The sequence below is a fragment of the Typha latifolia genome, chromosome 1, assembly GCF_019914945.1.
Source record: "Typha latifolia isolate L0001 chromosome 1, TyphaL0001v2, whole genome shotgun sequence".
In the NCBI taxonomy this organism is placed as follows: Eukaryota; Viridiplantae; Streptophyta; class Magnoliopsida; order Poales; family Typhaceae; genus Typha; species Typha latifolia.
In genome coordinates, this window is record NC_133086.1 from 17,258,853 (window position 1) to 17,281,054 (window position 22,202).

At 38.0% G+C, this 22,202-nt stretch overlaps 1 protein-coding gene across 1 annotated transcript; it reads left to right on the top strand.

Moving 5' to 3' along the window:
• The first annotated feature begins 1,897 nt into the window (after positions 1-1,897).
• LOC140794253 (protein GAMETE EXPRESSED 2) lies at positions 1,898-22,089 on the top strand. The gene is made up of 17 exons (XM_073146239.1): positions 1,898-1,997; positions 2,805-3,149; positions 4,342-4,677; positions 5,710-6,036; positions 6,801-7,007; positions 7,088-7,173; positions 7,250-7,391; positions 7,987-8,295; positions 8,829-8,953; positions 9,719-9,936; positions 10,040-10,267; positions 17,263-17,498; positions 18,352-18,590; positions 19,218-19,374; positions 20,859-21,019; positions 21,258-21,349; positions 21,865-22,089. Exons 1-17 carry the CDS (start codon positions 1,898-1,900, stop codon positions 21,887-21,889), a joined length of 3,333 nt encoding a protein of 1,110 aa, XP_073002340.1. The 3' UTR covers positions 21,890-22,089.
• The last annotated feature ends 113 nt before the right edge of the window (positions 22,090-22,202 follow it).

The window sequence follows — 22,202 nt, forward strand, 5'->3', positions numbered from 1 at the left end:
CACCTATATTAAATATAGTTGTCAATAATAAACATTTATATGATAAGGTATTAATACTAAATAAAAGTTGTATGGTGTTCTTTTTATATATTTCCGTAATTGTTTCACAAAGATTACTTCATAAAATCAATCCGAGAGAGTAGTCGAGTTTAATTTTACACTATATCACTATATTAAACTCTACGGCGAACCTCATTCTGTATTTTTTCCGTATCTTTTCTACCATATATTTACTTTTTGTTCTTTTAATACAACCTTTTCTAATTTGGTTGTACATCATAGAAGTGGAGCCCACCGTCAACGCTAGTTTTGTTGGCTGGTGAAGGGAATAATTACTTTCAAAAAATTATAATGTGCTATTTTACAGCTTCAGCCTTCGAGCCTTTCAATTAAAGATGCCAATAAATATTTAACATTAATAGCGCCGATTCGAGGGGTACTTCGTAGAAGGTAGTTGACGAGCAGTGGTACTAAAAAAAGGATAGCGAATTAATGAGCAGGGTGGCTGCGGCCAGGCGATTCCTCCGGCAGTTGGCCGTTTCCTTCCCGTTGGTTAACGGTGGTGGATGACCTTTCAAGGATTGCATTGACTTCTAATTTCGTCAAATAACGTAATTAACGTTGCTTTTGTTGGCTATATGAGAGAGAGAGAGAGAGAGAGCAAATGCTTTCCCATCTCACGTTTAATTAGTGAAGAATAAGCATTGTTGACAAACACTCGTGTATGTGTATGTGTATGTGTATGTGTATGGACTGTTGAGAAGTTATCGATTAATCTTGCTTATAAATAATTTTGGAAGAATTTTTACTACTGACGTTGCCGGTTGAAAAATTCTACACAACAACCAGTGTTAGCATTACGTTATTTATCGTAAGCTGGTAGAGAAGGATGGTATCGTAAATCACTTAGATTTCTTTTTACAATATATATATATATATATAATCCCCTAGGTGAAGAATTTTATTGATTTTTATTAAAATTACTATAAGCTTGAAACATTAAAAAAAAGCAGGGCGATAGCTTTTGAATAAACCTTGCAACTTAATAATCTTCTACAACGAAGTAGATAAAAACATTGTGTTAAACTCAAAGGGCATAAGAAAAAATTATTATAAGGTATATAGATTAACCCAATGTTCAATTGCTTCATTAGATTAAACCATGCACACCCTGCAAAACATTAAGAAGAACTGTAGCAAAATACCACTAATGCCACCGTTGGTTATCACCACTAACACCAAGCTGATCTGCAATGTGTATATATATAAAAAAAAATTAAATAGAGAGAAAGCTTGCGACAGATTTAACTAACATTCTTATTTGCGCATAATAAATTGAAATAGATTTTAAAATGGAATTTGAATTAAATGAGTGATATATATATATATAGAGAGAGAGCTTTTAGGTATTACACGGGCTAATTCGTATTAATATATAAATTAAATATATAGGCTAACATCTCCTAAAATTATGAGTCAAACTATAAATCACAACAGCCAAAGAAAGCACATAAAAGATATAATCTATATTAATTTCTTTCATGAAGTGCACTTAACTAGCGCTCGAAATCATACTACAAATTGGGTGCGCTTCTACTACGACTGTGGTTATCCTAAGATATTATATTTTAAATAACAGATATATACGTGTATAACCCGTTTCGAATTCAAGGATATTCTATTATGGGTATCTCGCGTATATAAACCTAAGATCTAAGGGCATTTTAGTCCATTCATAACTGGACGTGGGCATACTGGAGACGGAGACAGTTAAAAGCATCCGGTTGCTATAAAATATTCTCTTCGTCTTCCCTCCATTCTCCACTCTTTTCAAACCTCCACCGAATCCCTTCTCAAGAAATCCCCAATTCCTCTCTATTTCACCAGCATCGACGAAATGAATCGGTGGATTAAGATCTCCTCTTCGATCTTATGTACTCTTCTGTCAATTTTACTGCTCAAACCCTCGGTGGCTGCAGAATTCCCATCCCGTGAAGGCAAGATTAGGATTTCCTAGTACGGATTACGTGAAATCTTTTGCATGTAGCTGCGAACATTTCGGATGATTTAGTTTGCGATCTTTCTTTCGGATGGGTTTTTTGATGCTTTTGGTTTTAGGGTTATAAAGAGTTGAGTTTGCTCGTAGATGTCCATCTTTTTGTTTAGGCAGTGTTTCTAAGGATTTTTGGATGGTCGAAAAGGAAAACACTCAATTTGATATACTCCTTTGCGTAAATGTTAACTACAGTGACCCCAGTTGTCCAAGCCTTTGATTGTCGATTTATATTGGAATAATGACGTCATCTATATCAGTGAGGAAATGTGGAATTTCTTTTTTATTTATAAAAACGTTAGTTCCTCACGCTGCATAATTTTGGCTATTTATGAACTCAAGAGAAGAGACTATTAGGAAAAGGCTTTGCTGCAGGTTGTAAGGTGAGAATTGGTGGAAAGACCATTTAGTCACGGATGATGTGAATATAGTACACACTTATAAGGCTTTGTCTATGCGGCAATCAATTATACTAATGGTAGTTTAGGTAATAAATATTGTATATAGTAAATCAAATAAAGATTGCTTCTTTTTTTATTTTAAGGATTGCTTCTTACATGTGTACCCTGACTTGTCTCGTATCAATAAAGAAAAGTAGCTCATATATATAGGGTATAGGATTATATATATATATAAACAGATAATATGTTGAAGTTATCATAAATCAACAAAAACGATGATGACGATATTTTGTTTTTGTACCCTTTATTTCAATTTTGAAAATATGCTCTTATAGACTCTTCCCTTGCAGGATATGGAGGTAAATTGTCCATTCCTAGCTTTGCCTTTAGTTGGCTCGATAATAAGGCCATATTCCAAGCAGGTGACGTAGCAACCATTAAGGTTAAGCTACTGGACAGTTCTTCCATTGAAAAGAAGTTTGAATCAAACAGATACCTGATGAGCTTTTCCCTATCAGTGAGTGGAAAGAGAGGAAATAGTTCATATATATCTGGAGTATTTCAGTATCTTGATGGTGACCCTTCATTTTGGAACATTACTTTTACTCCTATCATGCTTGGGGATTTTACTATGGTTGTCTCTGAGGATAATTTTGGCATTACTGATTCATCTCTTCATTTCACCGTCACAGCTGGTATGGTCTATATTTTCACGTCATTATTCTCTAATGCACACTTGTGTGTGTATGTGTCACGTGCATATGTGTGTTTTCATTTTCAAGAGGCAATCGCCACACTTCAGATGTTGTGCTTCTATTATATTTATGTGGAATATCTTGTGATGGTAAGGGTAGTTTGTATTTGGTAATAGAATGTCCCACTTATGTGTCTTGGCAATGTTATGCAGGAAGTTACGAACCAGATAGAGTGTGGCATATTCTAATGGTTTCTCACTGGTGTTACATGTCATGCTCTATCATCGTTGGACTTTGATATGACGGCTTAATTTCTAGCCTATGCAATAAGACAGAATTAGTTGTTAGAAAGAACATCTCATATATAATCCAAAGGGAGTCAAAATTACATAGCAGGACTCAAATATTTCATAGGAGAATCATCTAGAAGAAAGATAGAATCACCACTATCCAAACTTGAGCCATATATTTTGATGCACAACTATATGTTGTGAGCACCTTGGATAAGTTCAATATGGAATAGGAAATTTCAGTTTTTACTCTGATCTTGTTTAGTAGATCGTTAATGGTTGGTTAACAGCAAATATATGTTGCTAAATAATGGGTCCACCATGAAGAGAGGGAAAATTGCAATGCAAACAACACTTAATGCTTGTTTTTGGATATTTATAATTTTTATATTGAGCTTTTCATACAATGTTCATGTGACCTACTAACGTTTGAAATTTCTGCTGTTTTCCTTTTTTGTTTCCTTATCATGATTAAATTCAGATAAAGCTTATGTATAGTGGGACTTGTTTGTTTTCTAGCTTGTTATTCTTTGAGATCTGAATAGAGTCTTTCTCCTACGCAAGGGAAGCATGGATTCTGCAATTTATTGGCATTGCGTAGTCTGTTTCCAATTTTTTTTTGTACAAAGCTTGAATACTGTGCTGAAGTCCAATAATGTGTTAACATCTGAAAATGCTGCTTTTTTTTCCTTCTTTGTGTCCTTATCCATGTTCAGAGTTGGATAAAGCTTAGTTATGCTGCTATATAGGACTTGCTATGTCAGAGTATCTTCTGCATATTGGCAATGAATGGTTTATTATAGTACAAAGCTTGAATACCATGCTGAAGTCTAGTAATGTGCTTTACCTGTAGATATACATATTTAATTTATATTAGTTAAAACTTTTAAATTCCTCTGAAGGGCACATGCACCCATCTGTTTGTGTGGCTTCTTGGATGGACCAAAATGAATTTGTTGCTGGTACAAAAGCCTATATCTTGGTACTTCCAAAAGATGCTTTTGGAAACAATATCTCAAAAGAAATTGATAGACCAGGAAAAGAATACTGGAGGTTGTCTGCATCATATGAGAATGGATCTGCTGTGGAGTTGCTTGATTTCAGATACAGTGGTTGGAATAAATATGGATATCTTAGTCTTGAGTTTGTTCCCACCATTGCAGGAGATCTTTCAGTGTATGTGTATGGTGATAATAAGACTCTAAGAGGTTGTCCTCTCCCATTTACAGTAAAACCAGGTCAGTTAATAGATACAGCAGAGGTACTTATCAGTATTTCATTTACTATTTCCATCGAATTCCATTTTGACAATTAAATTAGTTCAGAGCATCTTGCCATTTACTATAGATAGATCTGTTACAGGATGGGAATCAACCTCAAAACTTCTTTTTAGAAAAGAAAAATAACATTGATTAATCACTGCAATTATAAAAAGCTTCATTAATATCAGAGTAAAGGTGATTATCGAGTGGGTTGAGTGGGTTTAAACCAGGCTTAAGCTTTTATTTGCAGCCCGACCCACCAATTGTTCGAGCCAAGCTAGAACTCGCTACCACTCATTAGTCCGTGAAATATTAAAATTAGGCTAGGCGTGTGCCGCGTGTCACATTAAGCATAACGGGCCAAGTTATTTGAAAAAATATTATATTGTAACGAGCTGCCCACAAAGACATTTGAGATAACTTTTATAGGAAAAGAATTATATGGTGGTTTCCAATAATTGAAATATCTAATATGGGACTAAAAAGTCATAGAATAGGTGGGCTCGTAATGGACTGGGCCGGGCCTAGCTGGAAAAGTTTCAGCCCGTGTTGCTCATTTCCATTTTAAGCTCGGGCTGGGCCTAGCACGGTTAAAATTGAGCATGTTCGAGCCGGGCCTGATGATCATGTATAGCGCATAAAAATGTGGATGATGGATAGAAGCATAAGTGTGTAACATTAGATAGTAACTTAAAAAAATTTAGGGAAGTATACAGTTTATATTTTGCTGTTAAACACAGAGTAAACATAAGCATGTATCGTTATATTAGCATTCCTTGCTATATTGTACACTAACACAAGATATATTACTTTTTGTGCTATGGTTGCTAAAAAGTAATAATAAGATTATCATTTATGAAGAACTATGAATGATTAAAGGTAATTATCATTTTTCTTATTGCAAACATTGAGTAAATAAATTATCTTATATATTTAAATATTTTCTACTCATGTAGAGTTTCTTTAGTTTTTACTTCTTAGCCTGTTCTTGTGTTTACCTTACTGTAGGGCCCCTTGATATGACCAATAGCCTTGGCAAGTGGAGATATGGATCGAACTTTTTGCAGATCTTCTCTCGGCTGGAAATCGTGATACACCTACGAGATTCGTTTGGAAACCTTGTTCCAGCATTCCATTCACTTGATGCTCGAGTTGTTGAAAGGATTTCAAATTTGTCTGTCCCAGTAGCAGACTTCTTCTTTCAAGAGGTGTCTAAGGGAATTCAGTTGCTTTCATTCGTTGTTTCAGAACCTGGGGAATTTACGCTAGCAATTTTTGATGCCAAACTAAATGAAAGCTTTGCTACTTTGATGTATGGATATACTGTCTTCATAGGTATGCGTGGTTTACATTCATTAGAATTCTTAAAGCTTTTTCTGAACCTTTCTGGATTCAAATATGTGCCATAAGTTGGTTAAATCAAATGATGTGATTACTGTATAAGAATCTGGCATTTTTCCCTTTTGAATAGAACACACATTCTATAAAGAGGCATCAGCCTTTTCATGCCCACTCCATCTTTTCGTTATTAGCTTTGCATTCCTTAAACTTTTCAGGCACTATACAGATTACTGTTAGTAATTATATTTTGACTGTTTCTGCTTTTACAACCTTTTATTGGATTAACTTCTGCATGTGAACAACTTTCTAAAATACACTAGCGAGCTTTTACAATTGGTTTCGATAAAAATATTTTGAGACTCTTTCTCTTAATATCTTTAAATACTTAGAACATTTTTACGATGAATATTGACCTTTACTGCTTGTTGCTTTTCTGCATAAGCTCTGTCCTTTAGAATTAGCTGCTGCCGTTAATAGTTTCATGGTTATTCTTAGTAAAATATCTATTGACTCACTTGAACCTTCTTTATTCTGAACTGTTTTCTTGATTTTGTAGTTCACTATGCCATACATTTCGTTTGGAATGTTAATAAAAAGCATTCTGCTTCGAGTCATCCTTCAAGTGTTTTATTTTTTTTTCTAGTTAAATTACCGGAGTTTCAGAGTTATGACTTTACATGCAGAAAGTTAATCTTCCGTTCCATATCGATTCTGATTCAAGTTATTTCTACCTATATTGCATGCTCACACATATCTAGGCTATTGCAATGGATCAAACAGTCTGGTTAATGGATCTGGTTTAGCAAATTCTGTTGCTGGCAGAATGTCATCCTTCACAGTTTTTCTGAAGGACCGGTACCATAATCCTTCTCCAGTGGAGGCAGAGAGGCTTTATGTACAAATTGTCATTAGAAACGGCACAGTTCATCTACATCCTTTCATATTTCCTTTGCGGAATATTAGTGGTAAGGATTTTTATTCATGTCTCAGTTTCCTTCTGAATATATATCAGGTGCTGTTCATCCTAATAAGGTACATCCTACAGAGTTCGGTCCTGTTAGTGGACAAATTTACTCTGCCAATGGACTTGCTGGTTTTGTTCCTGCATTGCCGGGAAACGACAATCAGACTGTAAGGGTCTCTTTACATGCATAATGTAGTTGAAGTGAATATCACAGATAATAAAATTTAGTTTTTCTCTTGTTAGATTATCGGGAATCCTAAAACTATAGCAAGCGATTTTAATGTTGCCTATACTCCTCAAAGATCTGGAGACTATGAAATCTGGGTGTTATCTGGAAACATTCCACTAAACAATGGACTGCCTTTTCTCATGCAAGTTTCGCCAGGTATTCTTTTGCAATTATAAACCATTTCCTGGCGTACTTATTTGTGCAATAATCAATGATTCTTGTGCTTGTGGGACGTCCCTTGAGGACGCTAGCCCAGCATCATGGGTGTCCTGGCAGCACCATGGCAGGCTATTGGCAGTTTGGGACAAACCAGCAGGCCTCATTGTCAGTTCGTTGTCAAACTTTTTGGCTCTCTAAAGTCTCAATATATATATGGAGTTTTAGAGGCCAAACTGGAAATTAATTTCTCTTTTAATACATGTGCTTCTCCTTGGCTTCTTCTTTCTTTTCTATTTGTTTTCCTTTTTGGCTTATTGCAAGATAAATTTGGAGAAAATGTGGCTTCGTAACAAAAAAAAAAAAGAATTTTGATTTCTACTGACATAAGTGTCTTCTCTACTACCCTAAAGTTCTTAATTCTTCTTCTTCCATAGTGAATAGCAATTATTGCGTTGTCAAAATTACTTTCCTTGCAATGTAGTAGGAGTATTGTAGCATTCTGTGGCTCTCTATATTCCCTTATAATTTGGCTCAGATTTTTCCTGTGAATGATATTATCTAAATTGTTGATGACTACATTGGCTTTTTGCAGGTATTGTAAGTATGTCACTATCAAGGGTCGTTAGATTTTCACCTACTGTTAAAAGATTTGCTAAGAATGAAGTGCTGGTGCAACTTGTTGACTCATTTTCCAATCCAATTGTGTCATATCAGTCAAAATTGAATTTTCAAATAGAATTTACAAATAGCTCAAGTTTTGCAAGATGGGTGTTTGTGGACAACAAAGATGGCTCATATCTTGGTTACTACCTGGCCAGAGAGCTTGGTTCTTACAACATATGCATTTCGTTTGAGGATAAGCATGTGACTCCTTGTCCTTTTGAGGTCCATGTTTATGACAGTAAGTCTGTAAACTGATATTTTACATCATGCACCTCAACTTTCTCTTTAAAATAAAAAGAACTTGAATGTCATTGCAGTTACATTGACAGCAATTTCCTTCTGTCATGTTATTCTTCTAAGTTGACTGAAATATGAAAGTCAAGCACAGGTCTGTGCTTTTCTGCTTATCTAGTTTTGATCTTAGTTCCTACCAACATTGTCATATTTACTCTCCAAAAACAGCAAGAAAGTTTCCTAGTAACCATACATGAGAAATCAAGGTCAAATTTATGGTGTGGAGTTTTATTAGATTTAATCTTGCTATGATTAATTGATTATTAGCCAGCATCCTCAGTAGTTATATCTTGTATTGCCTTGTGTCTTTTATTCACAAATAATGTATAATGGAATGCAATTTGGCAGTTGGTTTTAAAATCTTGATGCCTAACATTCATATTATATTTTGTCAAGAAACGTTTTCATTTTTGATGGTATATGTTTCATCAAACTTGTCTCTCTGGCTTTTTCACCTTTTCTGAAAATTTCTTGTAGGTGAGTATTTTTCCGAGGCTCACAATGATAGCGTTTCAGTTTGGGAAGATGAATCTGTTGTTTTTGATGTTCTATCAAATGATTATGTTGCAGGAGGCCATGCTGACTTACTTGAATCAACTACGGTGAGTTTGCATATCAACATCTTATGCTATCTTTTGTGGTTCCCAATCTCAGTGCCTTGTCTAACTTGCATAAATAATAATGTTTCTTTCATTTTGTCACCTCTTCCTATAGAAAAGTTGTAGATTTCAAATTGCATGCCATGCACACTTATGTGATATTTCTTCACAACTCACTGTACTTGACTAGCAAGAACATACATTTTCATGGTTCCATTCATAGATGTCCTCATATTTAGTTCAATAATGTCCTATCTTTGCAAATTCTTGAAAATTATCTCTTATTGGACTTGCGTATGTACTATTTAGTTGAAGTACTTTTAGTAATGGATCATGTTAGATAAACAGTTTATCCAAAAGCTCGGGATATTAAGTAATATACCAACAATAGATGTCATACATTTAGCACACTCCCTCATGTGTGAATCCTATACATTGCACGTGGCCAAATGAAAAAACTTACTATGTTATATAATCCATCGATCCAAAAACTTAAGTCATTAGGTAATGTATCAATAATGTATATTATACTTTCTAACATATCCTCGTTTATGATATGACTATATAATGTGAATGCCCTTGGCACAAAAAGGATGCTCGCTCTATCTGCTGAATGTTCATGACAGGTAGTGCATTTCTTCCTCTTCCTGTGGTCATATTTGGTTGATGCATGTCACTTTAATTACCTAAAATTTTGTTTGTGCTGGTTTATTTATCTGAATTGTTTGGTCAGCAATTTGTTTCTAACTGTTGCCATTGTCTTGAAAGCCGCTACATGGATCACTTCTGCAGTATGGAAAAATGTTTCGATATACTCCTCAGAAAGGATTCTTTGGGAATGATTCATTTTCCTACACTATATCAGACATAAATAGGAATTTTGTGAATGCCACAGTATTCATCTATGTCCTCTGCAAACCACCTCAATTTGTCTCCTTACCAGTTCGATTGCATGTAACAGAAGATGTTGTCAGTCCCAAATTCGGGTAATTATCTTCTTTGGTTTGCTGCTATATTTATAAATAGAGTTTTAGACTACTAGCCATTTCTGGCTTTTACTTATCAAGTTATAATTTTGACCTGTGGCAGCGGCTTTCCGGGATTCGAAATAATTTATTCAGATATAGCTGAAAATATTTCTGTTACTGTAAGAGCACAGTCTGGTACTGTATTTCTTGCTCCTTTGTCAATGCAGCTTCAGCAATCACTGGATAGTTTATTTTCAGTGAGTAGAGGTGGTAGAACTGGGAAGGATTTAATCATAACAGGACATGTTGAAGAAATTAATGTTGCCCTGCAGTTGATCAAATATCTTGGGTATCGTGCAAGAACCTTTTTAACTTTGACTTGTTTAGTGAAGTATAAGCTCTGTCTTACTTTGTAGAAATGCTTTCATTTGATTTTTTGGGTTGATTTTCTACTGTGAAATAGAAAAAGGAGTTCATATTCTCGTAATATTTGGTGCATGAAATAATAAGAAATCCAAACCTATAATGGGTTTGGAGAGAGGAGAAGAAAAGAGAATTTTGGTGAAATGTTTCATCCGTTTGAAAGAGAGGGCTCAGCCCTATTTACACAAGTTCACAATAAAATAAGATAAATTTAAATAATAGACATTCTAATAACTCTAATACCCCATCCTCAAACTCAAGGTGGATCATAAACTGGGAGTTTGCTAACTAAATGTTCAAAGCATAGAAGAGAAAGAGACTTCGTGAAGAAGTCGGCAATCTGTTCCCTAGTACTGAGGTGATGGAGTGAAATGGTGCCAGCTCTGTACTCTTGGCGAGTATAGTGAATATCGAATTCAATGTGCTTTGTCCTCTCATGGAAGACAGGATTTTCAGCTAACTTTTTAGCACTATCATTGTCGACATGAAGAGGGGTTGGAAGGTGTAAAGAAACATCCATATCACTAAGGAGACGACGAAGCCAAACAACCTCCTTAGTAGTTGCACACATGGCACGATACTCTGACTCAGTACTGGAGAGAGACACCACATTCTGCTTCTTGCTACGCTAAGAAATCAGGGAGTCTCCTAAGAAAATTTAGAAACCTGTAGTAGACTTCTGATCAGATTTGTCACCAGCATAATCTGCATCGGAATAAGCTCGCAGAGCCAAGATGAACGTCGATGGCATAAAAAGAGAGTGAGTGATGGTGCCACGTAGGTACCGAAGAATGCGTATAAGTGCAACATAATGGGCAGATCGAGGAGTCTGCATGAACTGAGTGACAAGACCAACTGCATAAGAGATGTCTGGCCGAGTAATGGTCAGATATACGAGTGCCCCGACAAGCTGACGATATTTGGTCGGATCTGGAAGAAGCTGACCATCATTGGGCTGAAGCTTTACATGAAGCTCAACTGGTGTAGCAGCAAGACGAGTATCGGTGGTGGTGGCACAACTGAGAATGTCGGTAATATACTTTTGCTGAGATAGCAAAAGACCATGAGATGACTGCGCAATTTCGATCCCCAAGAAATACTGAAGAGGATCGAGGTCCTTCATCTCAAAATGACGCGAAGATTGCTGCTGAAGGGAGCGGATGCCAACTGAGTCATCTCCGGTCATAATCATATCATGAACATATAGAAGAAGAATGACCCGACACTGAGCAGAAGACTGCAGAAACATAGATGGCTCGGAGGGGCTCTCCCGAAATTCATAGGCTGTGAGAACACTACGAAATCGATCAAACCAGGCACGAGGGGCCTGCTTAAGCCCATAGATAGCTCGTCGCAGACGACAAATGTGATCTGGAGGAAGAGGGAACCCAGGTGGAGGGTCCATATATACCTTCTCGTCAATAAGACCATGAAGAAACGCATTCTTCACGTCCATCTGATATAAAGGCCACTGGCGACTAGAAGCAACGGCAAGAAGAGTGCGGACAGAAGTCATCCGGGCCACTGGAGCAAAGGTCTCCTCATAGTCTATCTCGTATTCTTGAGTGAAGCCCTGAGCAACTAGACGAGCTTTGTATCTAGCAATGGATCCATCAGGTCGATACTTGACCTTGAAGATCCATTTGCAGCAGACATGCACGATGTCTGGTGGGCAAGGGATAACATCCCAGGTATGCATCTGCTGAAGTGTCTGAAGCTCATCTGCCATGGCCTGCTGCCACTCTGAAACCCGGATGGCCTCACGATATGACCTGGGCTGAGGAATGGAGTGGATGACTGCAAGAAAGGTGTGAAACTGGGGAGAGTATATAGCGGAGGACATCAAAAAACCATACCAATTAGGAAGGCGATGCTCACGCGCTGGATAACGACGAGCAGGTACAGGAACCGTCACAGTAGATGATGTGACTGTCGGAGGAATACTACCAGTGGAGGGAGCCTCAGCTGTAGGACGGGGACAAGACCTACGAGTGTAGAAATATGGTAGGGTTGTCATAGGAGGGGGGTACTCCTCTGGAGGAGTTGGAATCTCAGTAAGAGAGCGATGTAGAGTGGCAGATGGAGGTGATAGTAAAGGAGTGTTTATGGGTAGAGGAGCATCAGGTAAGTGGGGGGCTGATGGTGGAGCTAGGGTAGGAACATTTGAGGGGATGGAGGATAGGACATGTGTAGGGAGGGCCAGAAATGATAAGTCCGAATGAGACAAATCATCGGAGGTGAAGAAGGGTATCTCTTCCAGAAAGGCGACATGGCGTGATATCCTAAGACGACGAGCATAAGTGTCATAACAACGGTAGCCTTTATGCTCAGGACTGTATCTTAGAAAGACACATTTAGCTGCCCGAGGGGACAACTTGTTACGTTCACTTGGAGGAAGAAGAACAAAACAGGTACACCCAAAAACACGAAGATGACTATACGAGGATGAAGTACCATAGAGACGATCATACAGAGTCACACCATCAAAAACAGATGATGGGGTTCGATTGATAAGATAGAGAGCAGTGAGAAGGGCCTCAGCCCAATACGAACGAGGGACAGAAGCCTCAAGGAGGAGAGCATGAGTGGTCTCAAGGAGATGGCGATGCTTTCATTTGGCAACTCCATTCTAAGCAAGGGTATAGGGACATGACTGCTGAGATAGGGTGCTAGCAGAAGCATGAATAGAACGAGACTCAAATGAGAGATACTCACGAGCCCTATCAGATCGAAATATCCTAATAGATCGGCCAAACTGAGTACGAACCATAGAAGAGAAATCACGGTAAATCTGACATACCTCAGAACACTGCCGCATAAGGTAAACCCAAGTAAAACGAGAGAAATCATCAATGAAACAGACATAATAAAAAAAACCAAGACCCGAAGAGAGCGGAGCAGGACCCCAAATATCAGAATGCACAAGATGAAAAGGGAAATCAGAGATATTCTCACTAAGAGCAAAAGGAAAGGCCTGGTGTTTTGCCAACCTACAGCCAATACAAGGAGACAAACGGGAAAAACGACTACTGCCTAAGCACCCAGACCGGGACAAGGTCTTGAGGCGCTGACTCGATACATGACCTTATCACTGATGCCATAGATCTGAAGTAGAAAGAGGAGTGATTGGACAAGCACTAGGATGAGGTGATGGAAGGTGAAGCTGATCCAGATAGTAAAGCCCGTGAATCCGACTACCGATCCCAATCCTCTGGTCTGTAGACGGGTCTTGCACAACACAAGAAGTAGACGAGAAGGATATAGTGTAATCAGAGTCAGAAAGCTGAGTAATAGAAATGAGACTCATGGTTAGACCGGGAACAAGCCAAACATCAGATAAGGTAAGACAGCCAGTAGTATCCGTAGATGGGGTGATGTGACTAATGTGAGAGATAGGATAACGGGTCCCATCAGCTGTGTGAACATGAGGAAGAGCAAGTGGGGCAGGTGTGAGGCTAGTAAAAATGGAGGAGTCACCGGTCATATGATGTGAGGCACCTGAGTCCAAAATCCAAGGTTTAGTCATACCAGAGGCAGCAAGAGGCGAAGTGGAGGCGCCAATAAAGTTGAAAGCTCCATGAATGAGTTGCTGGATTTGCTGAAGCTGTGCACTATTGAAGATGGGATCAGTGGAGTGAAGAGATGGACTGGTGATTGGACCAGCAGTCGAGGAAGACAAGTGACGACTCTTGTCCTTACTTGATCCCCCTTTAGCAGAACGGGAAACAAGCTCAGGATGAAGTCGATAGCAACGAGCGGCAAGATGACCAGGATGGCCACAGTGAGTGCACATAGGTCGCAATGAGTGATACTCTCGTCCGGACACATGAGTGACACGAGTAGCAGTAGAAATGTCAGGCTGGACTGATATAGGGGCAGGTGTAGCACCAAGCACGCTCTCTACGGCGATAGAAGGCTATGTAAGTGTAATCTGCTGAGAGGGCAAGAGACGCTGCCTAAGCTCCTCAGCTTGTAGCTCAGCTATGGCACTGTCTAGACTGGGGAGAGTGGAGCAGTGCAACAAATGACGAGTGAGATCCCCAAATTTCGGACGAAGGGCAAACATGAACTACATCAAGTGATCCTCATCACGATGTCGCTGAGCAGCCACTGAGTTAGTAGGGCAAAAAGTAGGCTCCATTGACGTGAGCTCACGCCAAATGTCACTCATACGGGCATAAAAATCCTGGATAGTGAGCTGACCCTGTCTGGCCTCGTGAGCGTCGCGATAGAGTTGAAAGCGACGCATCAAACTCGATTGCACGAATCGACGACTGAGATGGGTTCAGATGGCCTGTGCAGAGGGCAAGGTCTGGAGCTGAGGCCGAAACAATCGATCAACTTGTAGAATGAGGTAGGTGCAGACCTCCATGTCACGCAAGGCCCACTCATCATACTCTGGAGACGGAACCCCTGTCTGAACAATCTTGAGTGTGGTAGACTCAGAAGAAGCCACAGAAGTAGTTTGGATAATAGTGCGAGGGGGAGCGCACCCCGTAGACATGCCATCAATATGCCCGAGAAGACGTCGCTCGCGAAGGACGATCTCAATAGAAGAGGCCCATGTGATCCAGTCTCGTTGAGTGATAAGAAGAAATTCGACTAGTGATACACTCTCACGACCGACCGGGACATAAGATGCCATTGAAAAGGACGAAAAAATTGTCAAACACTTGAGGGCGATTCACAATTTTCTCACTCAGGCCTTTCGTCGAACATTTGGAGTGCGGAAAAATTAACTTCAATTTCAATCAAACAGTTTTCTTATTTCACTGTTTGGATGAAAAGAAGCAAGTATGGCCTTCACTATGTGGCCTTCACTGAGCTGGAGTGAGTGAGAGGAGATGGCTGAATAAGGAGCCGTAACCCAGCCGTTGAAGGATGGCTTCACGACAACTACAGCTGTTGGTCGAAGCCGAGCTCGAGGAGGGTGACCAGTGAAGACCACCTTCTCTCCGATGGGAGAGCTTGAGCTACAAAATCAGACTTGCCGGTGAAGGAAGGAATTGTGGCTGCTGAGAGAGCTCACCGATGGCAGCAAAAGAAAATTTGGTCGAAACCTAGCTCGAGGAAAGCGACCGGTGGCCCTCCAACGGCGACGCCCTTGACTAGAAGGAAGATGCAACGGGCAGCGACCTCTAATAGTGACGCCCTCGACTGAAGGAAGGAGGCGGCTGAGAGAGCTCACCGGCGGCAGCGGAAAAAAAATTGTCGATCCCAAGCTCGAGGAAGGCGACTGGTGAAGAAGGAGCTGCCCTCCAACAGTGACGCCCTCGACTAGGAGGGAGGCGTGACGAGCAGCGTCCTCTAGCAGCGACGCCCTCGACTGGAAGGTGCGACGGGCAACGACGGCGGGCAGCGACGATGGGCAACGATGAAATGGAGTCTCCGGGGAGGAAGAAAAAAAAGATGTTGATGCTCAATTGGAGTGGTGAAGTCCACGGGCAGTTGAAAAAAAATCAGTGATCGGAGAGCTCTGATACCGTGAAACAATAAGAAATCCAAACCTAGAATGGGTTTGGAGAGAGGAGAAGAAAAGTGAATTTTGGTGAAATGTTTCATCCGTTTGAAAGAGAGGGCTCAGCCCTATTTACACAAGTTCACAATAAAATAAGATAAATTTAAATAATAGACATTCTAATAACTCTAATAGTGCATATTTCTTAATGAGATCTCAACATCCATACTTCAGGATTTGTTTTACTGAAAAGAAAAATATTTTCATATTGTGCATTTTTAATGATCTTCATCAAAACATTGTTCCAATTTGAATCATGGTGCAGTTAGAACATTTGTAAGTTGGGACCATCATCCCTTTCTTATTCAGAGCTTGCTTAAACTCTTTATTGCATGATGGAGCAGAGATGGAGTGGTAAGAAACTTTTGGATATGCTCTTTCAATTTAGAACATGACAAGTACATCTAGAAAACTATGAATCATATAACCATATAGGCAACGTTTGCTTGCTTACATAGACGCTAGCATACACTACCAAGAACAACAGATTTTTTAACTATTTAGGTCCCAATGCATATATGCAATCATGCACAACAGTGGATATGCAGAGATTATAAAGTTATAATTCTTTCGGTGAATTGGACTGCACAAGAAATTTGCTAGACTGGAAGTATATAGGAATTTTTTCTTTTATACCAAATAATATCATTACACAAGAACATATATCAGAGTCCTCAGTTTGGAGACGTGCACTGTTATAACTTAGTTCCTTAGAATCTTGGTATCTGTTGATTTATTGTTTACTTGCTTCTGCTGTATGACCAAAATGTAGCAGATTGATATAGATTGGCTTGGGTTGAGCAGAGATGTCCCCTTCTAGTGGAACTTGGGTATTGGTGAGGCAGAAATTTTCAATGCATTAGGCTATAAATTCTGCATTTATTGGAACATTATGATTGAATATATGAACATTAAGATTGAACTTATATTGCTTGCAAATAAGTAACTTTCAAATTAGTATTGGGCTTACATATTTGTTTATTAATTAAGGAAAGGAATAATAGATGGTCCATTTGGTGTTTTTGTACAACTGTATGGTATCTGGAAACCATGTGACAAGTTAAAGATTCTGCTTCCTACTGGTGGATGATTTACCAAGGACATAAAAATGAATTGTGCTTTAAAACTGTCATGATTTCAGAAGGGACGGTATAAGTTAATTGCTCCAATAGGATTGCGGTTTTTATTTCAGTATGGATTCTTAGTACTGGAAAGTTAAATGAGCATGTCGGAACTCGGAACCTACCATTATCAGTCATTCATTATTTTTACATTTTGTATCACGCAACTGATCGTATCTACCTTTTATCAGGATAGTTTTTAAAGTACAGTCAGTATTTCTTCTTAGAATTTTTGTGCCCCATTTTGCTTTTATCTGTTCTATGATCTTTCCTTCTTTGCAGCAATGAAAATTTTTATGGAAACGACATTATCAGTTTATATGCCATGAATAAAAATGGAATCCAAGATGCTCATTTACCAGTTTTCGTTGCGCCTATAAATGATCCTCCAATTATACATGCTCCCATGTCTATTGTTCTAAGAGGGAGAGAATCAAGTGATAAATATCAGATTTTTGACAAGCAAAGAGATGTATATGAGTTCTCCGTTATCGAACCAGATATTTTCAGTTTCCCAGGTACTCTTTTAAGGAGAATTTCTTCATATCTATAAGCCTTTACAATATTTAAAATGGTGTTAAGTAGTGATTATCTAGCACATGTGATTCTTAAAACTTGTACTAGAAAACTATTTTCTATATATCCTTCGGTACTTTTGGACTTTCTATGTCATCTAATTGCATCAAGGCCTTGGCAAAATATATTACATTATGAGTTAGGCTCCTAGGTTGGGGATAATGTCCTACATACACACAAATCACATTAATACAATATGGTCAACTGTGTGAGTTATCATTATGCATAATTTTAATCTTGAGGAAGTGTTTGTTTGATACATGAATCCAGGAAGAATATTCTTAATTGTCTACAGTATTAGATATAAAATTTTAGAACTTCATTAGGTATCAATCACATGTTTACTTGTTCATTCAGTGGTGCTCTTCCCATTTTATTGTAGGTAGAAACCCATCGTCTGATTTAGACATTCCAGTAGAGACCATATATTCACCTTCATGTGGTAGCAATGCAATGGTGATAAGAAACTAAATGAATACTTGGCTAGAAGTGCTGACAAAAATAATGAGGGCTCTAATACTGATTTATGAAGCATACCTCAATCAATTGGAACACTATACTGTTGTCTTTTGTCATGAAACATTATCCATTAGATATATAACCTTACTACTTGCTACATTATTTGACAACTTCTGTTGGCAGTTGATCTTGTTTGTGGATAATTCAGGGAAATATAGGAAGATTAGTGATTTATATAATACAACTAGCCTCATTTTCCTAAATATGCTACCAAAAGATTCTCTATTCTTATATAGCTACAGTACTAGTGGTCAAATTGGCTTCGGATACTTTCAGGAAACAAGTCTCATTTCATGCTTACATTTTCCTTGGAAGTAAACTATGGAACTTTGTCACTAGTTCTGCCAGTCAGTCTCATTGGTACAGTTGAACTGAAGATTGAAAGCAGCAACCACTGGCAGTCACTACAGACCTATGTGACAATCTCTAACACTTTTGTTGTGAAGGGGAAAGGAATTAGATTTCGTGGGACAGTTGGGGATTGCAACAATGCAATGCAGCGGCTGTTTTATCAAGTAAAATTCTTTTCATTTTGTCAGCATATTTTAGTAATAAGTGGTAGACCATTTACTTCTTGCAACCAGTACATTGCAACTCATTCTCTGTGTTTCCCCCTGTAGTTTAGAAAGTGTATATTAGAACATGTTCTTATGCTTGGCAAACTACAACAGGTGATCCATAGATATATGACGTCTTGAAAAATTGGATTATTTATCATAGTAGGTGCCTCTTAACTGGTGATATTGCACTTATATTGTGGGTCTTGTTTGATGAGCATTCAACTTATTGTACTTGGAATATTCATTCTACTTTGTAACCTTTTGTACGTGGATTATTAATTTTATTTCGTGATACTAGAATTTTCAAGCTCACCGTCAAAAGATGTGCTGTCAATCTTTTTTTCCTAAAATTGTTGCCGAACTTTCAATGTTTTATGTTGTGCACATTTTTGGTCTCCTATTCCCTCTGTTTAGAAAAAATTTAGCCTAACCTGTCCTGGGCCTTCTGGTTTTTGCAGGAAATTGCTAGACATGTTTTCACTCACTAAATATTCAGTATTTTTTTCTTATTACTAATGTTAGTCGATGTTATTCAAGATTTAATTGTTAAACCACAATTTAAAGGTATTTCATTCTTTTTAGGGAGAAAGTCAGGATGCTATACTAACTATCTCTATAAATGATATGGGAAACTATGGATGTTATCCAGATAGCATTCAGATGATGTCATCACCTCTTTCCACTGAGGTTACTGTGAACCTAATCAGAAGAAGGGTGATTAGTTTGAATAGATCATTTTGTAAGTATTAATGCTAATTATATCAGTACTCTTTATTTACTCTTTTCTGTAGTCTACTCTTTTAACATTCTTAGAGATATGCTCCTATCCAAAATTTGCGAAATGGGACTGCATGATTACAAAATGAAAAGTAAATGATAGTCCATAATCAGCTGAAAAGAAGTGTGTGAAAAATACCATCATTCATATCAAGTTCTTGTGTTGGTGACAATAGCTCCATGAACAGAATTTAAGTTGGATGTTACAAGTCACATTTATGACATTACTTGACATATCTTAGCTACTGAAATTTCTCTTGATGAATCTATCATTGCTGTCATGAAATGAAAGACGAATTCTACCATGCACTCTATTAGAAACAGGGATCTAGCCTGGGAAAACAATTGATCTTTTATTGCTATAAAAGTCTAAATAACTAAACAACTCATTTGATTAATAAATTCATCACCAGGAACTATCTGAAGCACCTTGAAAATATGGATGCAATAGTTCTGACAAAGAATCATGAGAAGGTAATCATAGACTTCTTGTTATTTCATACTGAAGCCTCTAATTCACATTGAATCAGGACAAGTTTATCTTGTTCTCTAGCAGTGGAAGTGTAATGTTTCAGAAATAGTTATTTCCAAGAAATGTACTTCAATTGAAATTTTGAATGCTTTCGTCTGGGTAGCATGAGCTTAAAATGTAATCCATAAGACCAAACTGTCCTGTTAATTGGTTTATGAGCTGTTTTGCTCTATTTCCATGGGAAACACATGAAACTGTTGGAAGCTGGAAAGATATGTAGAAGGTAATTCACAATGAAGGTGTCGCATCAAGTACCTACTAATTGGGTTTTGGAGTTGGGTTGGCAAGTCTTACTGCGACTTTATCCCATGCAATGTAATAAGTCTTTATCGTATACTGTGATGTCCTCAGTTGAGCTAGTTGGGCATGACAAGTACATATGCTGTGAATTTCAGTGATTTATGCATTTTCCTTCATCTTCACTAATAATTATTTGATATGAAATATCTGAAGAACTTACTGTTTACACTGCCTTCTTGATACCTTCTTGTCTTTTCTATTTATCTCTTCTTCTCTTGTATGCCAAGAGCCTTTGCCAGGGATTAAAGATGCAAGTTTTAGTAGATTTGAAGACCTTCAGTTCTTTCAGTTGGATGTGCCTATTAAACTCATCTGTCTCTGATTTCTCTTAGTTCCTTGCTCCTGCTCACTTTTTTCTTGGAGCAGATCTCTGCTTTTTAGACCTGGGAAATAGCTTAATTTGTTATTTCTTTTAGAAAATATTGCCGTTGCAGGACCACATCTGATGTTGTTTTCCAGTCTCAATACTTTTTTGTTCATTGTGAAACATCTGAGTTGGTATCCCACTTCTACTTTTCTCAGTTTGTCCATCATTTGCCTCCTTAAATTTCAGAATTTGGTGTTGTGTTCTGAGCTGTAGTTCATCAATTGATTTTTATCTGGGTATACCGCAGTGGTTGGATCAGCAATGACAATCGAGATTTTTATGATGCTTCTACTGGGTGCAATGCTTCTATTCTTCATCTGCAAATGTATGAATGCTCTTCACAGGGATACGAAAGACAATGTTGATGATGCAATACGCCCCTCAGAAGAAACTTCAAAAGATAGAAATGTAAGTTGTGCTTATATCCACCTTTTCCCACAGAAACTGGATTTCTACTGTGATAGTGTGATGCTGTCTATTTACTATGAACCTTCAGTATTCTATATTTTGGTTCTTGAATTGCTTACACGGTCTTCTCCTCACGTCTGCCTTTTAATACATATCACATACTCAGTAAAAAGGCATTTTCCAGTTAAAATGCGTTTTCCTGAGAACTTTATTAATTAGTTTCCTGAGTATCGTGCAGATGGACATCGTACCATCCCAGAATGTGGCACATACCAGCGGACGTTCCACTGTCTTCTCCTTCAAAACCCAGGAATCCAACTTCCGACAAAGGTACTTATTTGTTACTATCTTGAGTACTAAGCTGGAGTACCAATTGTATGGGTGTTACACTGTCTGAGCAGTGTGCACTGAAATCTATAGCATGAGATTCCCCTGGGGCATAGGTTCACATGGCATCTCGCGATTCCCTTGTGGCATGAGACTACCCAAGATATATTCACGATTGAATGCACCACCTGAAGTTGATTTTGTTTATTGATACTGGTTGTTTTGTGAACTGAGCTCCAATGTAACATGAGTGATAAGCATACATCTTCCACAAAATGAAGCAAAGAACAAAAAAACGAATGACCTACAAGTTAGCCAGGATTACTTTATATATATATATATATATATATAATGAACTACAGGTTGCATTCGATCTAGTTTCCTTGTAGAAAAGAAAACCTCCTAAGTAGTATTCATATGGGATGTGCCTAGAAAACCTATTCTATCTCTCATAAATCTATCTAATAGCTGACTAGCATTCTCATGATCTAATGAGTGCATTTCCTGTGGACTTCCAGGTCTCGTCGAAGGTTTCAAATATGAAGAGCCTTGCAAAGATGGACTCCAGCAAACCTTGTCAACTTGTCTGTAATCTATCGGATGATCTTTCTTCCTTCGGACAGCACAAATATGGTCAGTCAAGTAGTCTGTAGAGCTACATGTGATGGCCTAAAATTCAGATGATCTTTTATGTAATATTTCTTCTGTAAAAAATAAAAAGTAGAAAAACGCACACTTCCATTGCTGGGACTTGAACCCGGGTCTCTCGGGTGAGAGCCGAGTATCCTAACCAACTAGACTAATTTCTAAAAATCTAGAAAAACATCTGAAAAACAAAAATTAAAAAATAAGTAGG